Raw genomic sequence first — 21,240 nt, 5'->3', positions numbered from 1 at the left:
ATATTAAGATTGTATCCACTTTTTGCATTTAGTAACTATATCAGTTCTCATGTATAGAACCAAATACACAATGTGCTTAATACTTCATGCAAATGTGAATAACAGTGCGAGGCCAGACATACTGCCTCACACGCCTGTACTCACGCAGTTGTGAATAAGTTACCCTTTATGTATAGAACTAAACAAATAATGTAATTGAAATACTGTGTAACATTCAGTGCCATAATATCCTGAAAACGGGAGTTAATTATTATGACCCGTTGTAAACTCTACTTTGTAATCCTTTTGCGCTACCGCTCACGGGATGAGTGTGGGGTGCACAATAAAGTAGCTGTAAGCGGCAAAATCAAAATCAAATCAGTTGACTGTAGGGTGGTATCTCCTCTTAGGGCCTTAAAGCTTGTTATATAGAGGTCTGTCGGGTTCCTGTAGGTGTTTTCAACGTACATTGCAAAGCTTGGACACTTGATCTTGATGATGTGCAGTGTTGCCTTGCGGTTATGTTGAATGCGTTGGAAGCGTCAACCAGGAGTACTGCCTCACAATCACGCTGCTCAAATATCTTTCTCATGGAGTGAATAGCAACTTCACCCCCACCCTGGTGGCCAGCACACATACTTGCAGGTTCCCTGCAGCTGCTCTGACATTATCATTAACCACCTCCATTGTGCATTTTCCAATGATCCGTCTCAGCACTTCCCCACCCCCTATAGGCCTACATCCTGGATTTTTGTCTAGGGGGATGAGGCAGCAGGCCGCCAGAGCTTGTAGGTGATGGCAGTATGAGGTTGCTAGCTTTCTTGCAAAGGCGGCGGTGGCACTGCAGAGCTCACTTGCAGCGCCAAACTTGTTAGTGCTGAGGATGCTTCTCCGGCCGTCTGCATCCAGGCCTGAAAGGCCTGCCCTCCCCTGAGTTTTCAGTGCTTTTTTCCACACCATCCCTCCTGTTATTTTCTCAAACATGACAGCATTTGGAGGGACATAGTCACCCGGGAACCTGATGCCTTCCTCTGTACTTGCAGGGGGATGTTTTCCCTTCAGTTGCTGTAAGGTCTCTCTGTTTATTGGCAGCACACCACCGGAAGATTACTCTGTGTGAGATCTTCCCGCCGAAGACAATTTTCCCACACGCTTCTTGTTACCAAACTTTCTGGCAGTATTCTCTGTGTTTTGCTTTCCGTCTCCTGTAAATTTTAGTCTCTGCTGCAATGTTCTTGCCTTACTTAGGAGATCGTCCAGTGTCCCGCTCTGCCACAGTGTCTGTCTTCTCTTAATTGCAGCTATACCTTCCTTGTACTTACTCCTAGCGTGTGTTCTCTGACAAAATAGATGACGTATTATTGCCAGTATGTAGAGAGTTATTGGGGCCAGGGAGCTGTCATGAGTGTAATATTGTATGAGGCGAGTTATCTCTCGGATCATTTCTTTGGTGGTCCCACATTTTGGTGGTTCAAAGAGGTCAATTGGAGACCACCTGACAACTTCTGAGTAGGTTTCTTTGACCCATTTCTCTGCATCTTCCCTCGACTGCCTTTCCAATATGATGGCTGATAACCTTTGTAACATATTTAAAGTTTAATTATTGAATGTCAAACTCTCAGATAATTCACACCTACTGGCCTAATATATTACTTAATATGTAACACGTCGAATCAGGTGTAGGCTCACGGTGATGGTGACTTATGAATATTTTTGTTATATGTTAACCTCAAGCTGGTCAGGAGGTCTAGCCGCCCACTGCGATTTGGGCGTTGCGTGGGGAGCATGGTTGGAGAATATACTACTACCACCACTTAACGTGGCCTTGGCCTCCCCCAATACACCTTCGCGCCATTTTATTTTGTAATAGTAAATCTCTAATACGCCGGAAGCTATCCTATCTGTGTTAGATTAGTTGAGCCGCGGATCCGTAAAGCATTCAGTGTTTCAATGGCCTCATAGTCAATATCTGCGCGGTTGTCGGAGTAGGGCAGCTCTCTCGATTTCCCCTGGGGCAGGCAGAAGCCGACCAGAAGGAGAAGGACAGTCGACATCTCATCGAGCTGTGACATAACTTCCGCAAGAGCTTAACCAGCTGCATTCCGGAGATCAGCTCCGCGAGTCTGGCGTAAAGGGAAACATCTTGCGCAGGCCCATCCACAGAGGTTATGAACACGGGGAGTGAAGCTGCCTTGATCCAACATTGCAGGAATTCTCTCCCCATATGCCCTTCTCTTGTCGTTATAGATTTCCTCCTATCACGCAGCATCGAGGGGCAGTTCTGATGACAAACGGCCATGGGATCAAAATCCTGATGTCGGCTTCGCTGTCCCAGCGTCCAGAATCACCTCGAGCACTGACGTCCACAGGCTTCGTTAGATGTGTTTGAGGTCTGTGGTGGAGGAATCTCGCCATCCAGTGGAAGGAGGTCGGTTCTACCACGCAACGTCCGGCAAGACTGCTTCGCATATTTGCTGAGATCCATACCTCGTCATGCCTAATGCGCCTTAGAAGCGCCCTTCTTGCAAACCATGGCGTGATCGCCATCATAGAACTTCACACACGCATTGGGAGGCAAACCATCTACTGGCCAGTACATAGAGCAATAACTCTGTAAATTCTTTGTTTGGTAAGGCTGAAACAGTGCGCACATATCGGTAACGTAGTTAACCAGTTCGAGGCGCCCACCTCCTCTTCCTGCTTCACTTTTTTGTCCATTTCTGGAACCTGCAGCAATAGTTGCTGCAACATATCATTTTGGCAGTGCTGCTGATCTGTTGTAATGGACCTGGGATATGATAACTTCGCTGGTGTCCACTTCCCTGTTGCATTCATTTCATTATGCTGTGATCAGTATGAGGGGCTGCCGTGAGCTTAGAAATGAATTTTGATGTTCAGAGTCATAATCTCCTCTGGATTAGTTAGTCCCATCCCTGATCTTGGTGGAGAGTGCAAGAAGTGTTCTTTCTACTGGGGTTAAGTCGTGGTGTTTCACTGGTTTGGGAATGAACTTGACATTGCCTTCTTCTTCCAAAAGGTGGAGGAGGTCGGATCTCAGGGATAGTGCGCATCAGAATGGTTCCAACGATGCTTGACTCTGTAAAAGATGCTACCAAAGGCCGCATGTGTGGCTCTGTGTTAGCAATCTCCGATGAAACATGGTTCGCTAACCCACTCATTTTGCTTTCCCCCTCATGCTGGGTCTTGAAGTCCGTGAGTGCCAGTGCTAACGCCCTAGATGTCTTTTGGCGTCGCCAGACCAGCGCATTTTCCGCTTTCATAAAACCTCCATAGCCCGATCGCTTAGTCTGGCTTCACGATGAAGGATTTGCTGGCGTTTGGGTGAATACCCTATTTTGGCGGACCTCGCTTGATGTTACCAGTCCCACCACTTTTTGATGTCCTCCGCACCTGCTCCTGTGAGGTCATCAGCATATGCCACTTGTTTGACCCCAGTTGTTCATACTTTATTTCATTTATGGGCAGTAGGCCCTATTGCATACGGCCTGCCATTGCAACGGGGTCCCCTGTGTTGCAATTCCCTCAAACTGTAGGATGGTATCACCTCGTAAGTCTTCTTATTTGTTTACGTAGAGGTCTGAAGAAAGATTCCTGTACCCGAATTTTCAGCATATATGTAAAGCTAGGACACTTGATCTTGATGTTGTTGCGCAATGCCTTGCGGTTAGTATGTTGAATGCGTTTGAAGCATCCACCAGGAGAACGGCCTCACAATCACGCTGCCGAAATATCAATCTCATGGCGTGAATAGCCGCCTCCCCTCAACCTGGTGGCAGCACTGCCATGGGTTCCCTGCTGCTGCCCTGACATCATCCTTTACCCTCCGTGCCACTTTCCGATGATCCGCCTCGGCACTTCCCCCACCCCTATAGGTCTACATCCTGGTTTCTTTTCAGAGGAATAAGGCGGCAGGCCGTCAGGGGCCTGGAGGTGATGGCAGCAAGAAGGATGCAAGCTTTCTTGCAAAAATTGCTTAATGGCAGTGCGAGAATCGCTTGCTACAGGGCCAAACTTGTTTGTGCTGGATGACTCTTCAGCGTTTGCATAGAGCCTGAGGGCCGGCTCCTCCTCAGTCTTCAGTGCCCCTTTTCACATCTCTCCTGTTATTTTCTCGAACAGGACATTTAGGTCTTTAAACGCCCTAATTCTAATGCCCTTCATCTTCGCTTGCAGGGGATGTTTCTCAACAATAGTTTTAATGTCGCTCTGTTTATTGGCATCACTCACGGAGAGATTCATGTGTGAGATCTTTACATGAGGGCTTTTCCCGCATTTTGTTTCCAAATTTTCTTGCCACGTCATCGGTGTTTTGCTTTCCGTCACCCGTAGATTTTAGTCTCTCCTGCAGTGTTCTTGCTTCCACATAGGAGATCATCTAGGAACTGATCTGCCACATTATCGCCTTCTCTTTACATTGCTGCCACATTTTCTTTGTGCTTTAGCCTTTGTGTGTGTCCTCTGACAAAATAGATGTGAGTAATGTGCCAGTGTTGAAGAGCTAGGGGGCGAGAAGCGGTCCTGTGTAATCAGTCATGTGATGCTCTCCCGAATCATTTCTTTGGTGGCACACTTTGCCCGTTGGTTTCAAATAAGTTAGCGGGCGACCACTTGACAATTTCTGGTAGGTTTCTTTGACCCATACGCCTGCATTTTCCATCTGACATGCCATTCCGCTGAGGCGGCTGTCTCTCATTCTCCTCGTGGACTTTTACTGAGGGCAGCACATTTATTCGACCTGCTACATTATCGGGTTGAGTAGACTCACTGCTGCTCATTTAGATATCATCAGGTAGTTGGGTCCGGCGATATCCCTTTCATAAGCCCGCCTGTGTCGGCTCCCTGCGACCTGAGGTTCCGACACGGTCACTCCTGCAATCACGCCTTGGTCACCCTTTGTTTTATACTTTCAAACACAATTTATTGCAGTTTCCGGATTCAGGCTAGCACAGACACCCAGCAAGGAATGTTACCAGGCATAGTAGTGAAGGCCAGCACCTTGGTGACAGTGGCATCCGCCTCCGGACATCTGATTTAGTCCCAGGCACAGGAATTATGCTGGGTTCTTTATGAGGGAAGGGCGGAGAGGTGACAGGCTGGACTGATGTGTCCAGGTGTGGGGCATGCGTGCGCGCGTGGTGTGGCAGGCTACCCCCTAATAGCGACCATCCATACATCAGGGAGCGATACACTATGGACAAGAGTTTACATGCACCCGGAAGCACTGGTTGCTGTTTCGCGGCACAAATAACCGCTGTTTACTGTCAGATCTCGCTGGTGTAATATCGGTTAATGTATGCTCACTAAGGTTCGTCGAGACCCTAGGCATTGAAGTCCGTTACTATGGTGGGGGGGTGGGGGCGACCGCATGGGCAGCACTCTCGGCTTTATAAGGGGCGATAGTCTCAGGACCACCCCTGTCACAGTAAATGCTGACACTGACAGCGCCAAAAACCTTCTCATTATCTACCACTGACCCAGCACAGGTCACCACTCTCACTTGGTGAACGCCGGTGAACACACGGAGATATTTACAATTTATACTGCGTAAGGGATGAGGAAAGACGCCAGGTGATGATGCTTTGGTGACATCCGATATTCACGGACACATTGTCAAATTCGCTCCCCACAGCGAGTATGTCCCCACCAATAACACTTTAGGTCAGGAGGGACGGTCCACGACACCCACGCTGCGCCGGCCGCCCGCCACTGCTACTACCACTACTACTACTAATAATAATAATAATACAATTGGTATTACTGATGTTTATAATAATAATTCATGGTTTATTAAAATAAGGTCTATATCATAATATACAGTAACATGTTACGGTTATGTTTGTGTAACAGTACATATTTAGGAGTGTGTGTATGGGTGTATATCTGTGTGTTTGTGTATGTTTTTTTTTGTGCACATGTAAGACTCACTAATTGTTGGAGGGGAAAAACTGTGTTAAACCCAAACGATGAGCGAGAAGACCAACCTCCACTCTCCTCCTGACAGCTGTGAAGATGTGGCGTGAAGGGTTAAGATTTACCTGCCCCTTTAGTCAGCCCAGACGGTGTGACCTGACCCGACATACCTTGACCTTGTACCTGCTACTGCTGCTGCCCATCGTCAGTGCCTCCGTCAGGGAAGGTAGGTCACAGATGCAGTAGAGGTCGTTCTCAAAGGGTTAATGTTTCATTAAGGCAGTGTTGTGCAAGAGAAGTTTGTAGTCTTAAATAATGTTAATTTTACTATTCTTAACGGTTTAGGTTTTATCGTGGACGGTATTTTGACTGTTTACTTACCATTAGCAGAGTGTTGGTTATTATTACTGAGTGTCACCACTACTGTAGGTGCCATCTATTGTGTTATAGCTAAGTGTCACCTAGTGTTACAGCTAAGTGTCACCTGGTGTTACAGCTAAGTGTCACCTAGTGTTACAGCTAAGTGTCACCTGGTGTTACAGCTGTCACCTAGTGTTACAGCTGTTTCACCTTGTGTTACAGCTGTGTCGCCTAGTGTCACAGCTAAGTGTCACCTGGTGTCACAGCTAAGTGTCACCTAGTGTTACAGCTAAGTGTCACCTGGTGTTACAGCTGTCACCTAGTGTTACAGCTGTTTCACCTTGTGTTACAGCTGTGTCGCCTAGTGTCACAGCTAAGTGTCACCAGCAGCTGCCTCACACACTGTCCTCCTACAGTGATAATCTTCCCTGACAAAACCGACGACGGGGAAACGTGTCGACCGCTGGGTGGAGGTGACGGGGAGTGTCTGGACCTGTTCCTCTTGCCCTCCGTCGTCTCCACCTTCAAGAAGGTCCACCCTGCCCTTTGTGGCTTCAGGGGTAAGGTTCCCATAGTCTGCTGCCCCAAGTCCTTCTGTAAGTATAGCACAGCTGCTGTTGTTGTGTATGTGTAACTTAATAAGATAGTCCAAGTAGTACACTGTGGTAGTTGAGATTACGGCAGATAGTGCTCTCTCTCTCTCTCTCTCTCTCTCTCTCTCTCTCTCTCTCTCTCTCTCTCTCTCGGAAAGAAAAAAACCGTATCTTAATTATGTACTTCTTATACTGTCAGGTGGTTCTCAAGTGTTTTACCCCGCGGCCCCTAACGAGCCCATCTCTGACCCAGCACCCTTCCCCCACCCCGCGATGTTTAAGTGCATTGGATAATACTACAGTTCATTAAATGTGTATACGGAAGCAAAGACCAGCCTCTTGACAAAACAATTCAGAAAGTATTCACAGAGGTAACACAAGCAGGTACGGCACTCCTTAATGATAGGGTTTGTACGGACTCATACCCATATTTCATATCAATAAAAACAAAACAGACATATTCCATTTTAGTTGTAATTTTTAACCCATATGTATCCAGGGGTGAATATTAAGAGGTTTCACGAGCAAGTACTTTTTAATGAGATGGTTGGCACTAGCTCTTTTTCACTTTAAAATCTAAGTTGCTATATTAGGTTATGTTTGTGTGCATTGTTTTGATCCCAACCAGCGCTGAAAATTCTACCTCATACAGATACGTTAGTGAAAAGGGGAATAATGGCTTGAATGCTCGCTGGCTTACATTCTGATACACTGCATTGGAAAGGTGATTCCTGGAAAGGCCGAGATCAAAACCGCTTCAACTAATATCAGGAAAATATCGAAGGAACTTGTGAAAGGTGACTTATTCTAGGCTTTAAGGCAACCACTGAGGTTTTTGTTATTCAAGATTTTTTCTTATCAGCATATCTCACTGACCATCACATCCCTCAGTCTAAGAACCACTTACTTTGAGAACATTTTTATAGTAAACTTCGTGTGTGTGTGTGTGTGTGTGTGTGTGTGTGTGTGTGTGTGTGTGTGTGTGTGTGTGTGTGTGTGTGTGTGTGTGTGTGTGTGTGTGTGTGTGTGTTTGTGTGTGTGTGTGTGTAATTTTCTTGATATTAGATCATTGTTCTTTTTCTTCTTCGTTTTCAAAAGTGCACCTGGTTCGTCTCCCAGGTATACAAACAACATTTTCACGGTAATGGAAATAAGTGCATGGTACTTTGTTGGGCTATCCTCGGTCGAATCCACTTACTGTTTACCATTGCTTGTATACCTGCATTGACCATGCACATTGTTTCTTAACCTACTCAGTCTATCTACTGTCTGAATCAGTGTAAACTTGTATCTATCTATCTACAATGAGTGTTGGTTTGTTGACAGATATGGAGCAGCCGCGACCCACCTCCCCCTACCCAACTCAACCACTACCACCACCCGCCGTAGACGTCAGTAAGTTCCTCTTCAGGTGCCAGGTTGAACAAAAGTCTCAAAAGTCCGGACGGTGAACCTTCCTACTCGTCACTGGCTAAGTAAGAACGTACTAACTGGTAGGCTTAAGCTGAAACACAAACTCAACGATCAAGATAGCATCAATATTGCAGTCTCAACCCTGACTAAATACTTTCACTTAAATTAATGCACAAAATCAACTTATTTTGCATCCTTAATCTGGCTGCCATTGCGAGTTCCCTCAAGCCACGTCAGTATAGTTTTACTACGATGTAAATAAACACAAAGGTTCCCACATTTCACAAAATCCACCGACCACTGTACCAGGTGGAACTGTGACCGACTTTATTCGTCACCGTGCTAAAGCTGCTACCATAATACAAGCACAGATGTCACTCTTAAGTTCATAGAATGTCCTTTGAGTTGTTAAACGAAAGAAACGGATGAGGTTATACTCATAATAGCAGTTGACATAGGTATTCAGATAATACATACATACATACATACATACATACATACATACATACATACATACATACATACATATATACATACATATATATACATATACACATACATACATACATACATACATACATACATACATACATACATACATACATACATACATACATACATAAAGATAGGTTGATAGATATAGCAGTGTTCAGAAAATTCCTCAATAAATGTAGTTATATTTTACAAAATAAGGCTTGGGATCAATTTATTCCATCATCAAGTGAAAATATGTGAATAAGGAGAGAGAGAGAGAGAGAGAGAGAGAGAGAGAGTGATATACGAGAGGCAGGTCAGTGTGGAGGCTTCAGCACTATGTTTGTTGTAAAGGTCATGAATTTTCCTTTATTAGACTTCTAGGAATCACAACCACATTATTGGTGTGTGTGTGTGTGTGTGTGTGTGTGTGTGTGTGTGTGTGTGTGTGTGTGTGTGTGTGTGTGTGTGTGTGTGACGGGATCTTTCGGGCTCATAATGAAAATGTGAGCGAGTAGTACTAAAATAACAAGAGTAAAGTAACATAAAAGGCCCTCCAGCCTCTGAGGGAGTTGTGTCACGTCGTGTGTAGATTATGAACATACATACATACATACATACATACATATATACATACATACTACATACATACATGCATACTACATACATGCATACATACATACATGCATACATACATACAGTACATACATACATACATACATACATACATACATACATACATACCAAGTGACAAGGATGAAAATGGTTCAGTGGAAAGACAACAGATGGATGGAAGTGAGTAGTAGAAGTAGATATAGGCGTCATGGCTTAACACAGCATGCCTGATTGTTATAGGATAGTAGTAACGGACCACTAGCACCACGACCGACGTACAAGACTCACACTGCCGCAGCTGGAACCCAGAACCCTGGTAAGTTCTGCCCAGTGGAAAAGGAAGAGGTAGGTTAGTAGTAGAGTTGTTTGGTGACAGATGAAGGAACAGTCTGTGAGCTTATGTCAAAGATGGAACGACGCTAGTTGGAAAGGAAGGGTTTTGAATCTAAAATCTTAAAATGCCAGAGTATTCCTTGGGAATAATCGAACCTTAAGCCTCATTGGTTACAATATTGCTGTTGCATCGTCAGAGTTTGAGTGGAGTGTTGAGAGGAGAATATCTGAACTCAGAGCGGTTTAATGTGTGTACCTGGATTGTTCTCAGGTCGGCCAGGTGTAGATAAAGGAGTATTATTGATTTATCATTTCCACCACTTGTCAGTGTACACGCCGTTCGATCTGTTACGACCTTCATTGTCCAGTGTTAATTCTGCTATTGTTAGTTCACACAATTTTTCCTTGTTTTCCTTTCCGATTTCCATTTTACGCGTTAAAAAAATATATTATGAATATCACGCTAGACAAAAACAAGAAAGAGTATGTGTTGATTCTTGTTTGCACGTTGACGTTATAACGTTACCACTGCTCTTCAACAAGTAAGATCTTTCACCATGTAACAAGGTATAGTCACTGCACTACTGTTTAGGAGAGTTATATCTCTCATTGTTTTTTAATGTTGTTGGACTAATGTATTACGCGCTTAATGAAAGACCTTCTTTGTTGAAACGCAGTAATAGCAACAACAAAATAACTACAGTAGTCTACCAACAAATATTATCTGAGTGTTGTTTGTAATTAAATTATATCCGATATAAAATTATGAAGATTAATTTAGTCTCTTAACATTACCCAATATTGATAGCTTATGTTTTTCACCTACTACCTTATCTTTGCCAATAACTCAGTGAATAGGTCGAAATAGTTAATCTTTTACTTTATTTTATCCTCTTCACCACTAATCGGCTCGTTAGTCGCTTGGGCGATCGGTCACGCCTCTGTTACGAACTGTTGGCAAGTACTGGGCATGCACCGCTCTCCTGAATGTACCTGAACCTGCTCCAGTGTTGGTGAAGTCTGGTCTTAAAAGAGCTCACATTTGGTGCCGTCTCAATACTTTCAGGTATATTGTTCCAAGAGTTCACAACTGAAAGCACCATATGGCTGGACGCTGTAATAAAGAAAACTGATAATGTCCAATATATGGAAGGGGTTACTCTAGAATATACACCAAGGTCGCGCCAATCGGAGTCCCAGAGAAGTGTTAAATTCAAACTGATTTATTTTCGTACATATGAAGTAAATATTAATTACGCAAATAAATGTAGAATTAGCAACAACAATAGCATGTACCATATCTCTAACAGACGAAATTCAATGTTACAAGTTAATTATTTTACTAAGTCTCTTCCAAGGTCGGTTTCTCGAAACAGAGGATTTTCCTGGAATAAGTTATTTTAGACTACACTTTGGCTGGCAGTCTCGTTGAATAAACGAATGATAATTTAATTCAGTGAGTGAATTCAGGGTTAGTAACAACGTGTTCCTGCATAAACCTTAAATACTACATCAGACAGGGGCGTTGGTGGTGACATGCGTATTGCGTATCTCACCATTATGTTCTCCGTTTGAGTCCAGGCCAGGGACAGACATGGGAAGGGTGTTATCCTGTGTGACCCTACCAAACATTACAGGTTTCCTCCTATACTAACACTAGACAATATAGTTCATAGAAAACTAACAGAACGTACACACACACACACACACACACACACACACACATATATATATATATATATATATATATATATATATATATATATATATATATATATATATATATATATATATATATATATACACAACACAAAGCGCTCAGCAAAAACTAGTTATGTTATGAAGATTTATACAGTAGATCTGGGGCCTGAACGACTGCTTTTGGATGCTGGTGGGCGATTTTCTGGGGGGAGGAGGAGGAGGAGGAGGCACAAGGACAGGCAACAGCACAGGTGTTGGACAGATAGATACTAAAAGATGTAAAATAATATATATATATATATATATATATATATATATATATATATATATATATATATATATATAAATATATATGTATATATGTATGTATATATGTATATATATATAAATAAATATATATATATATATATATATATATATATATATATATGAGAGAGAGAGAGAGGGGGGGGGAGAGAGAGAGAGAGAGAGAGAGAGAGAGAGGGTAACCCATGTCGTTGCAGAAAATATTATAAATTAAAAAAAAATAATAATAATTTCGATTAATTTTAGATCGAAATATCTGAATTCGAATCACTTAAAAAAGGAACATCGACAGAAACTTAAGACCTACAATATACGTGTGTTAACAGAGTGTGGTCTTGGCGGTAGCAGCAAGAAGAAGAGGCCGCCCAAACTTGCTGGCTTGATAGGTGGGGTGGAGGCCAAACCCAACTCCTGGCCTTGGGTGGTGAGTGTTGACCTTCTCGTGGCTTGTCCTATATTGCCTCTTTTACTTGTTCACTTTATTATTATACAGTAAAAGTTGTCCTGTTTTCCTGCCTCTTTGGGTGGGACATGATATTGCTGCTTGTTACTGAACTGACTCATTCGTGCTACTGATCTCACTTGACTTCTGATACAACCTGACCTTATTCTCATTTATACTAGTAAACTGAGCTGACCTTTATTCACAATGCGGACCTGACCTGACAAATTCATGGCACTAGCCTGTCCCCTCCATGGTTCCAACCCTCATTCATAGGTCTGACCTAACCTTTTATTCACAGTATTGACCTGACCGCCACTCATAGTACTGACCTGACTTTTATTCACAGTATTAACCTGACATGACCCTCATCCATAGTACTGACCTGAGCTGACATGACCCTTAGTCATAATACTCACCTGCCCTGAAGTGGTCCTCATTCATAGTAGTAACCCGACCTAAAGTGACCCTCATTCATTGTACTAACCTGACCTGACCCTCATTCATGGCACGGACCTGAAATGACCTTTATCACCAGGCCGCCGTGGGAAGTATAGAGAGGGGAGGAAAGGTGAACTGGTTCTGTGATGGAGTGTTGATAACACCTCAGTTTGTCCTGACAGCTGGCCACTGTGTCTGGTAAGTTTAGCTCACACACAATTATTAATTTGTTTATTACAGGCAAAATGGAGGCTTACCTCCTTCTCCACACTATCCCACGAATTCACCTTCCTCCTAACAGTATTCCCAAATACTTAACTTATCTTAGGAAGGGTTTATGAGTTTTCAATAAAGTTCTATGAAGACATCAACCAACTGTTCATTGAAGTGTTGAGGTGCTGGTTGTGTTTTTTCTCATACGTTCTGTATCAGTAAAAACATAATAGCGCGAATCTTGTTGGACGTGTAATTGCTCTCTCTCTGGGTGTGTATACAGCTCTTATTGACTGACTGTGTCCAGTGCTGCCAAAACTAATTTCAGATTGGCTTTAGATTGACACCTGAAGCGCGCTAGAAAAGTGCTAGATATGAGTATGCTACATTTTCTCAAGGTATCTTGTTTCGATGTTAGCTAAAACGTTTAGTACAACACATATATGGTTATATAATTTCATTTCTCAGACAGTAGGCTTTATTTGCCCAAATTACTCCAGATCAAATGCATCCCATTTCTATACAAAAGTCAAAGTCTCAAGCATGTCGACTGTGACGCTGGAGAAACGCTCTATGGTTCCATGGTGCCATTTTTTTTTTAACATTACCAGGCGGGTCACAGATAGCAAAGCACTTTTCTTTTCTCTTCAATCCATACCTCACACTCATTGCATTCAGTGTAGAGATTTTTCATCGTGTTGGGAAGCTCAGACGTAATCAGGTTCTTGTTGCTGAAGGAACGTTCACTGTGTCCCACACCACTAGTCAACGTCTTGACACATAGTGCGGAAACAATCCCCGTTTGACATGTCATACCTAAGATTATTACTTGGCATTATAAAAAAATAAATTCCATACTGCGCCTCTCTCTCTCTCTCTCTCTCCTAACTACTAAGTAGTTCAACATACTATTAACTAATGCTTACACTATAGAAAAAACATCACTGAAGACTCGAAGCAGTGGCGTAAACATTCATAAACATACCAATGCCAGATGGACACATGTAAAGCCGGTCACTATTGTTTGCTCTTACTGACGAACAGCCTTGTAATACCTGTAATTATCCCAGGTACTTCGAGGTTGACCTAGTCCGTCTGGGTGGGCACAACCTGACTACACGGAGACCCGCCCAAGTGGATGTGAGGGTGAGCGTCACCACCTTGCACCCACTCTACAGCCCGCCTTCTCTCGCCCACGACCTGGCTATCCTGCGTCTCGATCACCCTGTCAAACTTAGCTCTCAGGTGAGTTGGTTCGATACCAGGTGTTAATTGTCTAAGGTGAAGAGATAATTACACTGATTATATAACTTTCTATATCTACGTGTGTGTGTGTGTGTGTGTGTGTGTGTGTGTGTGTGTGTGTGTGTGTGTAAATTTGTATGTTTTTCAGATGTAGGTGTACATGGTGAGTGTGTATGTTTGTGTGTGTCGCGGTTTGACAGGTGTTTGTGATGCAATATACTGTAGGTGTGTGTAAGTTTCTTGTAGATGTTCAAGTGATGTTTATGATGCAGGTGTGGGTGCAGCAGAGGTCACAGGTGTTTATGATGCAGGTGTGGGTTCTGTACAGAGGTCACAGGTGTTTATGATGCAGGTGTGGGTGCTGTACAGAGGTCCAGGTGTGTATGATGCAGGTGTGGGTTCTGTACAGAGGTCACAGGTGTATGGTGCAGGTGTGGGTGCTGTACAGAGGTCACAGGTGTTTATGATGCAGGTGTGGGTTCTGTACAGAGGTCACAGGTGTGTATGGTAGGTGTGGGTTCTGTACAGAGGTCACAGGTGTGTATGGTGCAGGTGTGGGTGCTGTACAGAGGTCACAGGTGTTTATGATGCAGGTGTGGGTTCTGTACAGAGGTCACAGGTGTGTATGGTGCAGGTGTGGGTGCTGTACAGAGGTCACAGGTGTTTATGATGCAGGTGTGGGTTCTGTACAGAGGTCACAGGTGTGTATGGTGCAGGGTGCTGTACAGAGGTCACAGGTGTGTATGATGCAGGTGTGGGTTCTGTACAGAGGTCACAGGTGTGTATGGTGCAGGTGTGGGTGCTGTACAGAGGTCACAGGTGTGTATGATGCAGGTGTGGAGTTGTACAGAGGTCACAGGTGTGTATGGTGCAGGTGTGGGTTCTGTACAGAGGTCACAGGTGTGTATGGTGCAGGTGTGGGTGCTGTACAGAGGCCAGGTACATTCCAATACAGGTGTACTTGTTACAGGTGTCGCCCGTGTGTCTTCCTTGGACTGTTAAGGACTCACCTGACCTAGAGGGCCGGAGCTTCACTTTAGTGGGCTGGGGAGCTACAAGGTTCGGTACTGCTCTCTCTCTCTCTCTCTCTCTCTGTTCATATGGGTGTATGTATTTTACGTCTGAGGTAGGTGTAATTGCACCTGTTACGATGTTATATTTTTGTTAAGTTTATTTATACTTGTTAAGTGAGTGTATTAATGGATGTATCTCTGTATTAATTAAGTGTACTTACAGCATACTTCCTTAGTGGACATTTAAAATCTACTTTATTAGTTATCTACATCACAGCCTTCTTCAGGACTCGCAGACATGATGGTGGTATTATTTCCGGGGTCTGAGAGTGAATAATTAAACTAGCTTATTCACCGGGATAATCCATTGTACTCAAGGGGTTGACATCGTACTCAAGGGCTTGACATCGTACTCAAGGGGTTGGCATCATTCTCAAGAGGTTAGCATCGTACTCAAGATGTTGGCATCGTACCTAAGGGGTTATGGAGGAGAACTACTGTAGTTTGAAAAGTTATACAAGTAGATATCAGATAGAAACCTTATTGCAGTGTTATGTTATGTACACTACATTATACTACATAAATTAAGTCTTACTCTTGTGTGTGTGTGTGTGTGTGTGTGTGTGTGTGTGTAATAATAATAGAAAATAATAAACGGTTTATTAATAGAGTTGCAACCGGTGGCTGAAAATATACAAACTTACATGTGATTTAGACATAATAATATACGTTCAATACATTTACAGAGCTGTACAGTACATAAATTAGGGATCTGTTTATTATTTTAACAATAGATGGATGGTGCTATTCTTTATCTATGTGTGCGGGCCTTATGGGCTGAATTTTGTTGTAGTGGCGGACTGCGCGAGGTGGGCGGGGGGGGTTGCAGGTGGCAGTAAGTGGCGATGACGAGGATGGTGCAGTAGTCCACTACCAAACCCTGCTAGTGCGTGGTGGTGGAGGTCACTGAGCGATGGCATTTCCAGGGTGGAGAGAGCGTTGTTGTAGCCAGAGTAGTCTGTGCCGAGCATGATTCTGCAGGCTCTCTTCTGTACTTTCTCTAGCTGACGTTGTTGGTTAGAGTTGAGAGAAGACGACCAGGCTGGTGATGCATGCATTAATTTGGGGAGTTTAAATGCATTGTAGATAGTCCTCAGCTCTGGCATGGGTGCCCAAGACCTGAGTCGTCGTAGCATGTAGAGTCGGTACGAGGCTGCCTTGATAGTGTTGTTTACATGGGCCATCCAGTCCAGTTTGTGGTCTATAGTTACACTCAGGAGTTTGGCAGACTGCACTAACTGGAGAGGATGGGCATCCACTGGAACTGCTGGAACTTGCACTGAAGTGGTGGCGGTGTTGATGTGCATGACTACGGTTTTGGTGTGATTGATGGTGACCTTGTTCTCCATAGTCCATGCCTGAAGCCTGTCCAGGGTGCCTTGTAGCGATGAGTAGTCCGGTGAGGTGTTGTCCACTGTAACCCCCACAGTGCAGTCATCTACGTACTTCCACCTGTGAGGAGTGTCCGATAGAGCATCATTGATCAGGATTAGGAAGCACAGTGGTCCCAGCTTGGTCCCCCTGTAGAACACCGCAGGTGAGGTGTTGGAATGTGGAGACAGAACCCTGGTACCTGACTGCCTGACGACGCTCACTCAGGAAATCAGTGAGACATGAGACCAGGTTGGTGGGCAGCCTTAGTGCAATGGCCTTGTTGATAACAGTGTAGTGATCAACAAGGTCAAAAGCCTTCCTGAAGTCAACAAGGACAACGGCCAGTGACGTCTTACGTTTCTCCAGGTTTTTGGGCAGAAAATCCAGGACACTAACTAAGCAGTGTGACGTAGAGGAGGTCGTCATATTGCCAAATTGCTGTGGATCAATTGACTGATAAATACTAGCAAATGCCCATTCAAAAACAAAGTCTTCACAGAATAGACTGGGTATGGGGGTAATGGCAACTGGCCTGAGATCACTAGGGGACCTTGGGGATAGGGGTGACAAATGCGGTTTTCCATTCATTCAGTGGGGGGTGGTAAGTGTGTGTGTGTGTGTGTGTGTGCAGAGGCCGAGTGGCTACAGTGCTCGCTTCATGTCTTAAGGATGGTTGGTTTTCTCCTGGGCACCTCAGTCGACCCAGTTGTGAATGGGTACCCGACTTTAGTTGGGGAGGGTGATGGTGATCGAGAGTACTGTAGTTCCGGCAGTGTATTGTATTCGTCCCTACTGGTCCCCCAGGTCTGTGGTACACACTCCAAAAATATCTTCACGGATAACCCCGATGAATTTCAAAATGAACACTGCAACTCTTGTTGTCTAAACCCTTCGTCTGCTGTTTCATATTGTCGAACACCAAATCGTAAAGATACTTTTTGGAGTGAGTCTAGTTATTGTTCTATTAATTTTGGCGTAAAGGGAAGCCAATTCATACAGTTCGCCAAATTGAGGTTACATCTGCACTTGACTCAGTCGCTGACATGTGACATCCTCGGCAGGTGGAGCAGGGAGTGACGTGCTAGGAGGTGGACGTGACGGTGTTCCCGCCCAGTCGTTGTGATGCTGCTTACAAGACGCTGGGGGACTACTCCATCAGGTAAGTAATTGTGCTCTCTCTCCCTCTCTCTTGCTCTGTTATCTTTCTAAGTCTCTTGCTATCCATTTATATATATATATATATATATATATATATATATATATATATATATATATATATATATATATATATATATATATATATATATATATATATATATTCCCTCACATGTCTGTTTATTTATCCATGTATCTCTTACTGTTTGTTTAGATGGTGGAATTTTGTTCATTGTAATTTCGTTGCTGGAATTTTCGACCATTTGGAATATCACAACTACTCACACCGTTATCCTGACGCTACTGTCACGCTACAGCTTTAGGCAAATTGAAAGTGAAAAAAAAACTAGTACGAAACCTTGGATGTGTATAGAAAACAAAATTAAAAATGAAGAAAATAAATATGTCTTTCTGTCCCATCTCAACGTCAACAACACAACCAGGCTGACGTCCCCTCTCTAACCATAATTAACATAGCTGATCGGGGAGTTACCTATCCAGTTCCACCTCGTATATCAGGATTGTCTACGCTGCTAGGGAAGTGTCATATTACTTACTCATTTATCCACTTTATTCATTCATTTATTTATCTTATGTATTTATTTATTTATTGATATCTTCAATTGTTTTTTGTCTTTTTATTCACAATTCCTGAGTGTGTGAGTCAGTCCTTCGTCACGGATAAATATTTCCTAACTCATGGTGTTGTGAGGAGACGGAAATTGAATTAATTCTTCTGTCTTTCTTCTGCCTTCTTTCTGTCGGGTATAGAGAGAGAGACAGATCAGGTCCTCCTTCTGTCTCTTTTCTGATAGATACAGAGAAACAAGTTATTTCATATTTTCTGTCTTTGCAGGTTCCCAGACGGTATTGGCGACGACTTTCTGTGTGCTGAGACAGACAGGGAGGAAAAGATGCCTGTAAGGTAGGTTGTATGTGTATCAGTACAGTGTGTGTGTGTGTGTGTGTGTGTGTGTGTGTGTGTGTGTGTGTGTATGTGCAATATAAACGTGTATGATTGGTTGAACACTGTCGCCCAATGATTCTACCCCACAAACTAAAAAAAAATATCTATAGTCATTTCCTTCTTTTCCCTGTCTATTCTCCTTCTCCTCTCCCTCTTCTCTCGTTTCCTATACCTTTCCATTTTCCATTTCCTTACTCCTCGCATACACTTACGTCCATTTAACTCTCCCATTTCCCACCTCTCTCATTAGGGTGACTCTGGAGGTCCCTTGATGTACAACAGTTTCGGGAGGTACATGCTGGCCGGGGTGGTGAGCGCGGGTTACAAGTGTGGCTTAATCAACTTCCCGGGGATCTATACGGCCACCTGCCCACACCTGCAGTGGATCAGAAAGGTAGCCTTCTCAACCCTAACACCATCTACCCGGTTGGCGACGTTCTCTGGTTGGCACCCACTTTGAGGATGATATTTGCTCCAAAGTCTAGTTTATTTAGGCTTTGATTTGCTCAACCTGAACCGTCTTATGGATTTGGGATTGACTGACGATGCCTTGCAAGAAGCGCCTTCTCCGTAAGGCTAACTCCTGCAGTGTACGTAGACCACACCTCTTGTTGACAACCGACACCCAGCACTCGTAGAATCACTCAACCTGATGATCATTCATTTCCCTAAGAGTATTACCGATCACTCTGCATACAACGTGTCAAGAATATTGTTGTTTATAAGTTAACGCAGTTTTATTATTTACACCGATTTATTTTGTTTTTATTTTCTTGCTGAAAGAAGAATTTTGAACTTGTAGCATAGTAAAATTAATGATCTTAGGCTCGTAGTGTTTGTACAGCTTTAGGTAATGTTTAGAATGATATCATATGAACTTGAATGTCTTACAGAGTTTTTAAAGGTGTTATGTGGAGTTTATATGTACTTGTAGTTTGTGTTTACGTGTCGGTATATGTGAGTTAAACATCTTGTTACGGTGTCCTGATGTGTACTGATGACACCTGTTATGTGCACCAATTTCACCTGTTATGTGCACCAATTCCACCTGTTATATGCACCAATTCCACCTGTTATGTGCACCAATTCCACCTGTTATGTGTACCAATTCCACCAGTTATGTACCAATTCCACCTGTTATGTGTACCGATTCCACCTGTTATATGTACCAATTCCACCTGTTATGTGTACCAATTCCACCTGTTATGTGTACCAATTCCACCTGTTATGTGTACCAATTCCACCAGTTATGTGTACCAATTCCACCTGTTATGTCCACCAATCATGACTATTGTTTTTACATTTTCAAGTAATTTTTACCTCAGTTGTATTTTTTATATTAAAAATATTCAACCAATCATCGTAGTTTTGTACTAATTTATAATGTTTTTGTGCCAATCATGACATTTTTAGACCAGTTTTATGTTTTTGTACCCACCCTAAGTTTTTTGTACCCACCTTAGGTAAGTTTTTTTTACCCACCTTAAGTCTTTGTATCCACCCTAAGTTTTCGTACCCACCTCAAATTTTTGTCTCCACCCTTAATTTTTGTACCCACTTTAAGTATGTTTTGTACTCATCTCAGTTACTGTATTTATACATTTCTGCCTTTTTTATGTACCGTCTTTAACCACTTTTATACCAACATCCTGTACTAGTTTTAGCCTTATGTTGTGTAACCTTACCACGAACTGTGTACACGGGGTGGTGGTGGTGGTGGGAGGAGGTGAGAGAGGGGGGTGAAGGAGGAGTTGGGAGAGAAGTGGGAGGAGGAGGAGGAGGAGGGGATGTATCTCCCGTTAACCACTGTGTAAGTTCACTCACCAACGGAGAGAAACGCTCCTGTTGCCTTCCCCCTGTTAATACCTTCCTACATCTCTGAACTCAACATTGGAACCTTGCTTAGCTTCACAAAGGTATCCCGAAGAATTTGTAAAATAGTGTAAATATGAAAATTCCGGACTATTCAAATACCATACAAGAATACAGTTTTAATACGAGTTAATGATGATAATAATACAGTAGATAACAAAACATCACCAGCGCTGTGATGACGATTGTTGTTTAACCATTTCACAGCGGAGGTTACCCTAAGCTGAATAAAATCGTCTGGCGGTGGCCAGAATAAAATGACAAGTGCGTGACACGCGGTGAAAGGGTTAAAAGGAAAGAAACAGAGAAGCACTGACATACTCGCAATCAAACACAAGGAAAGAAATATAACCCACGGTCTATTTTCCTCATTTGCATATTAGGTAGTATCTTTAGTCCGATTAGAATACACTCACACTCTATAAGAACAGCCCAGTCCCAACCATTGTAAAAATTATCAATAAAAAGTAATCAACCAGTGTATTCACTCCCGGTCAATCTTACTTTTTGTACTGTCACTATGTTGAAATGCCCTGTAGTTTGAGCCTCTCCCCACCTAGTTATCATATATCATATTTGCATCACTTATGTTACTTGTATATTATTTGTAAATCAAGAGACTCATTCCCCAATTATGTAACTGTATATTTTTAGCCTTCCGGTTGCCATGCTCTTTTAATAAACAGTTAATTATTATTATTATTATTATTATTATTATTATTATTATTATTATTATTATTATTATTATTATTA

The 21,240-nt window shown here is 43.0% G+C and overlaps 1 protein-coding gene across 2 annotated transcripts in view; it reads left to right on the top strand.

The window, feature by feature from the left end:
* Window positions 1–19,973, top strand: part of LOC121878064 (proclotting enzyme-like) — a 25,538-nt gene extending 5,565 nt beyond the window's left edge. The window contains exons 2-11 of one of the 2 annotated variants that reach the window (XM_042384054.1): window positions 6,002–6,136; window positions 6,687–6,830; window positions 8,190–8,258; window positions 12,032–12,129; window positions 12,686–12,786; window positions 13,872–14,046; window positions 15,017–15,110; window positions 17,555–17,652; window positions 18,505–18,573; window positions 18,866–19,973. In XM_042384054.1, the coding sequence (XP_042239988.1) occupies window positions 6,010–6,136; window positions 6,687–6,830; window positions 8,190–8,258; window positions 12,032–12,129; window positions 12,686–12,786; window positions 13,872–14,046; window positions 15,017–15,110; window positions 17,555–17,616 (870 nt within the window). In that variant the 5' untranslated portion in view covers window positions 6,002–6,009 and the 3' untranslated portion in view covers window positions 17,617–17,652; window positions 18,505–18,573; window positions 18,866–19,973. Of the gene's footprint in view, window positions 1–6,001; window positions 6,137–6,686; window positions 6,867–8,189; window positions 8,259–12,031; window positions 12,130–12,685; window positions 12,787–13,871; window positions 14,047–15,016; window positions 15,111–17,554; window positions 17,653–18,504; window positions 18,574–18,865 lie in introns of both variants that reach the window. The other variant, XM_042384046.1, reaches the window with a different exon arrangement.
* Window positions 19,974–21,240: the final 1,267 nt, after the last annotated feature.

Source organism: Homarus americanus, unplaced genomic scaffold (assembly GCF_018991925.1).
Source record: "Homarus americanus isolate GMGI-L3 unplaced genomic scaffold, GMGI_Hamer_2.0 scaffold33468, whole genome shotgun sequence".
NCBI lineage: Eukaryota > Metazoa > Arthropoda > Malacostraca > Decapoda > Nephropidae > Homarus > Homarus americanus.
Note: the sequence above shows the minus strand (reverse complement) of the source record. Positions and strands in the feature narration are given on the sequence as shown.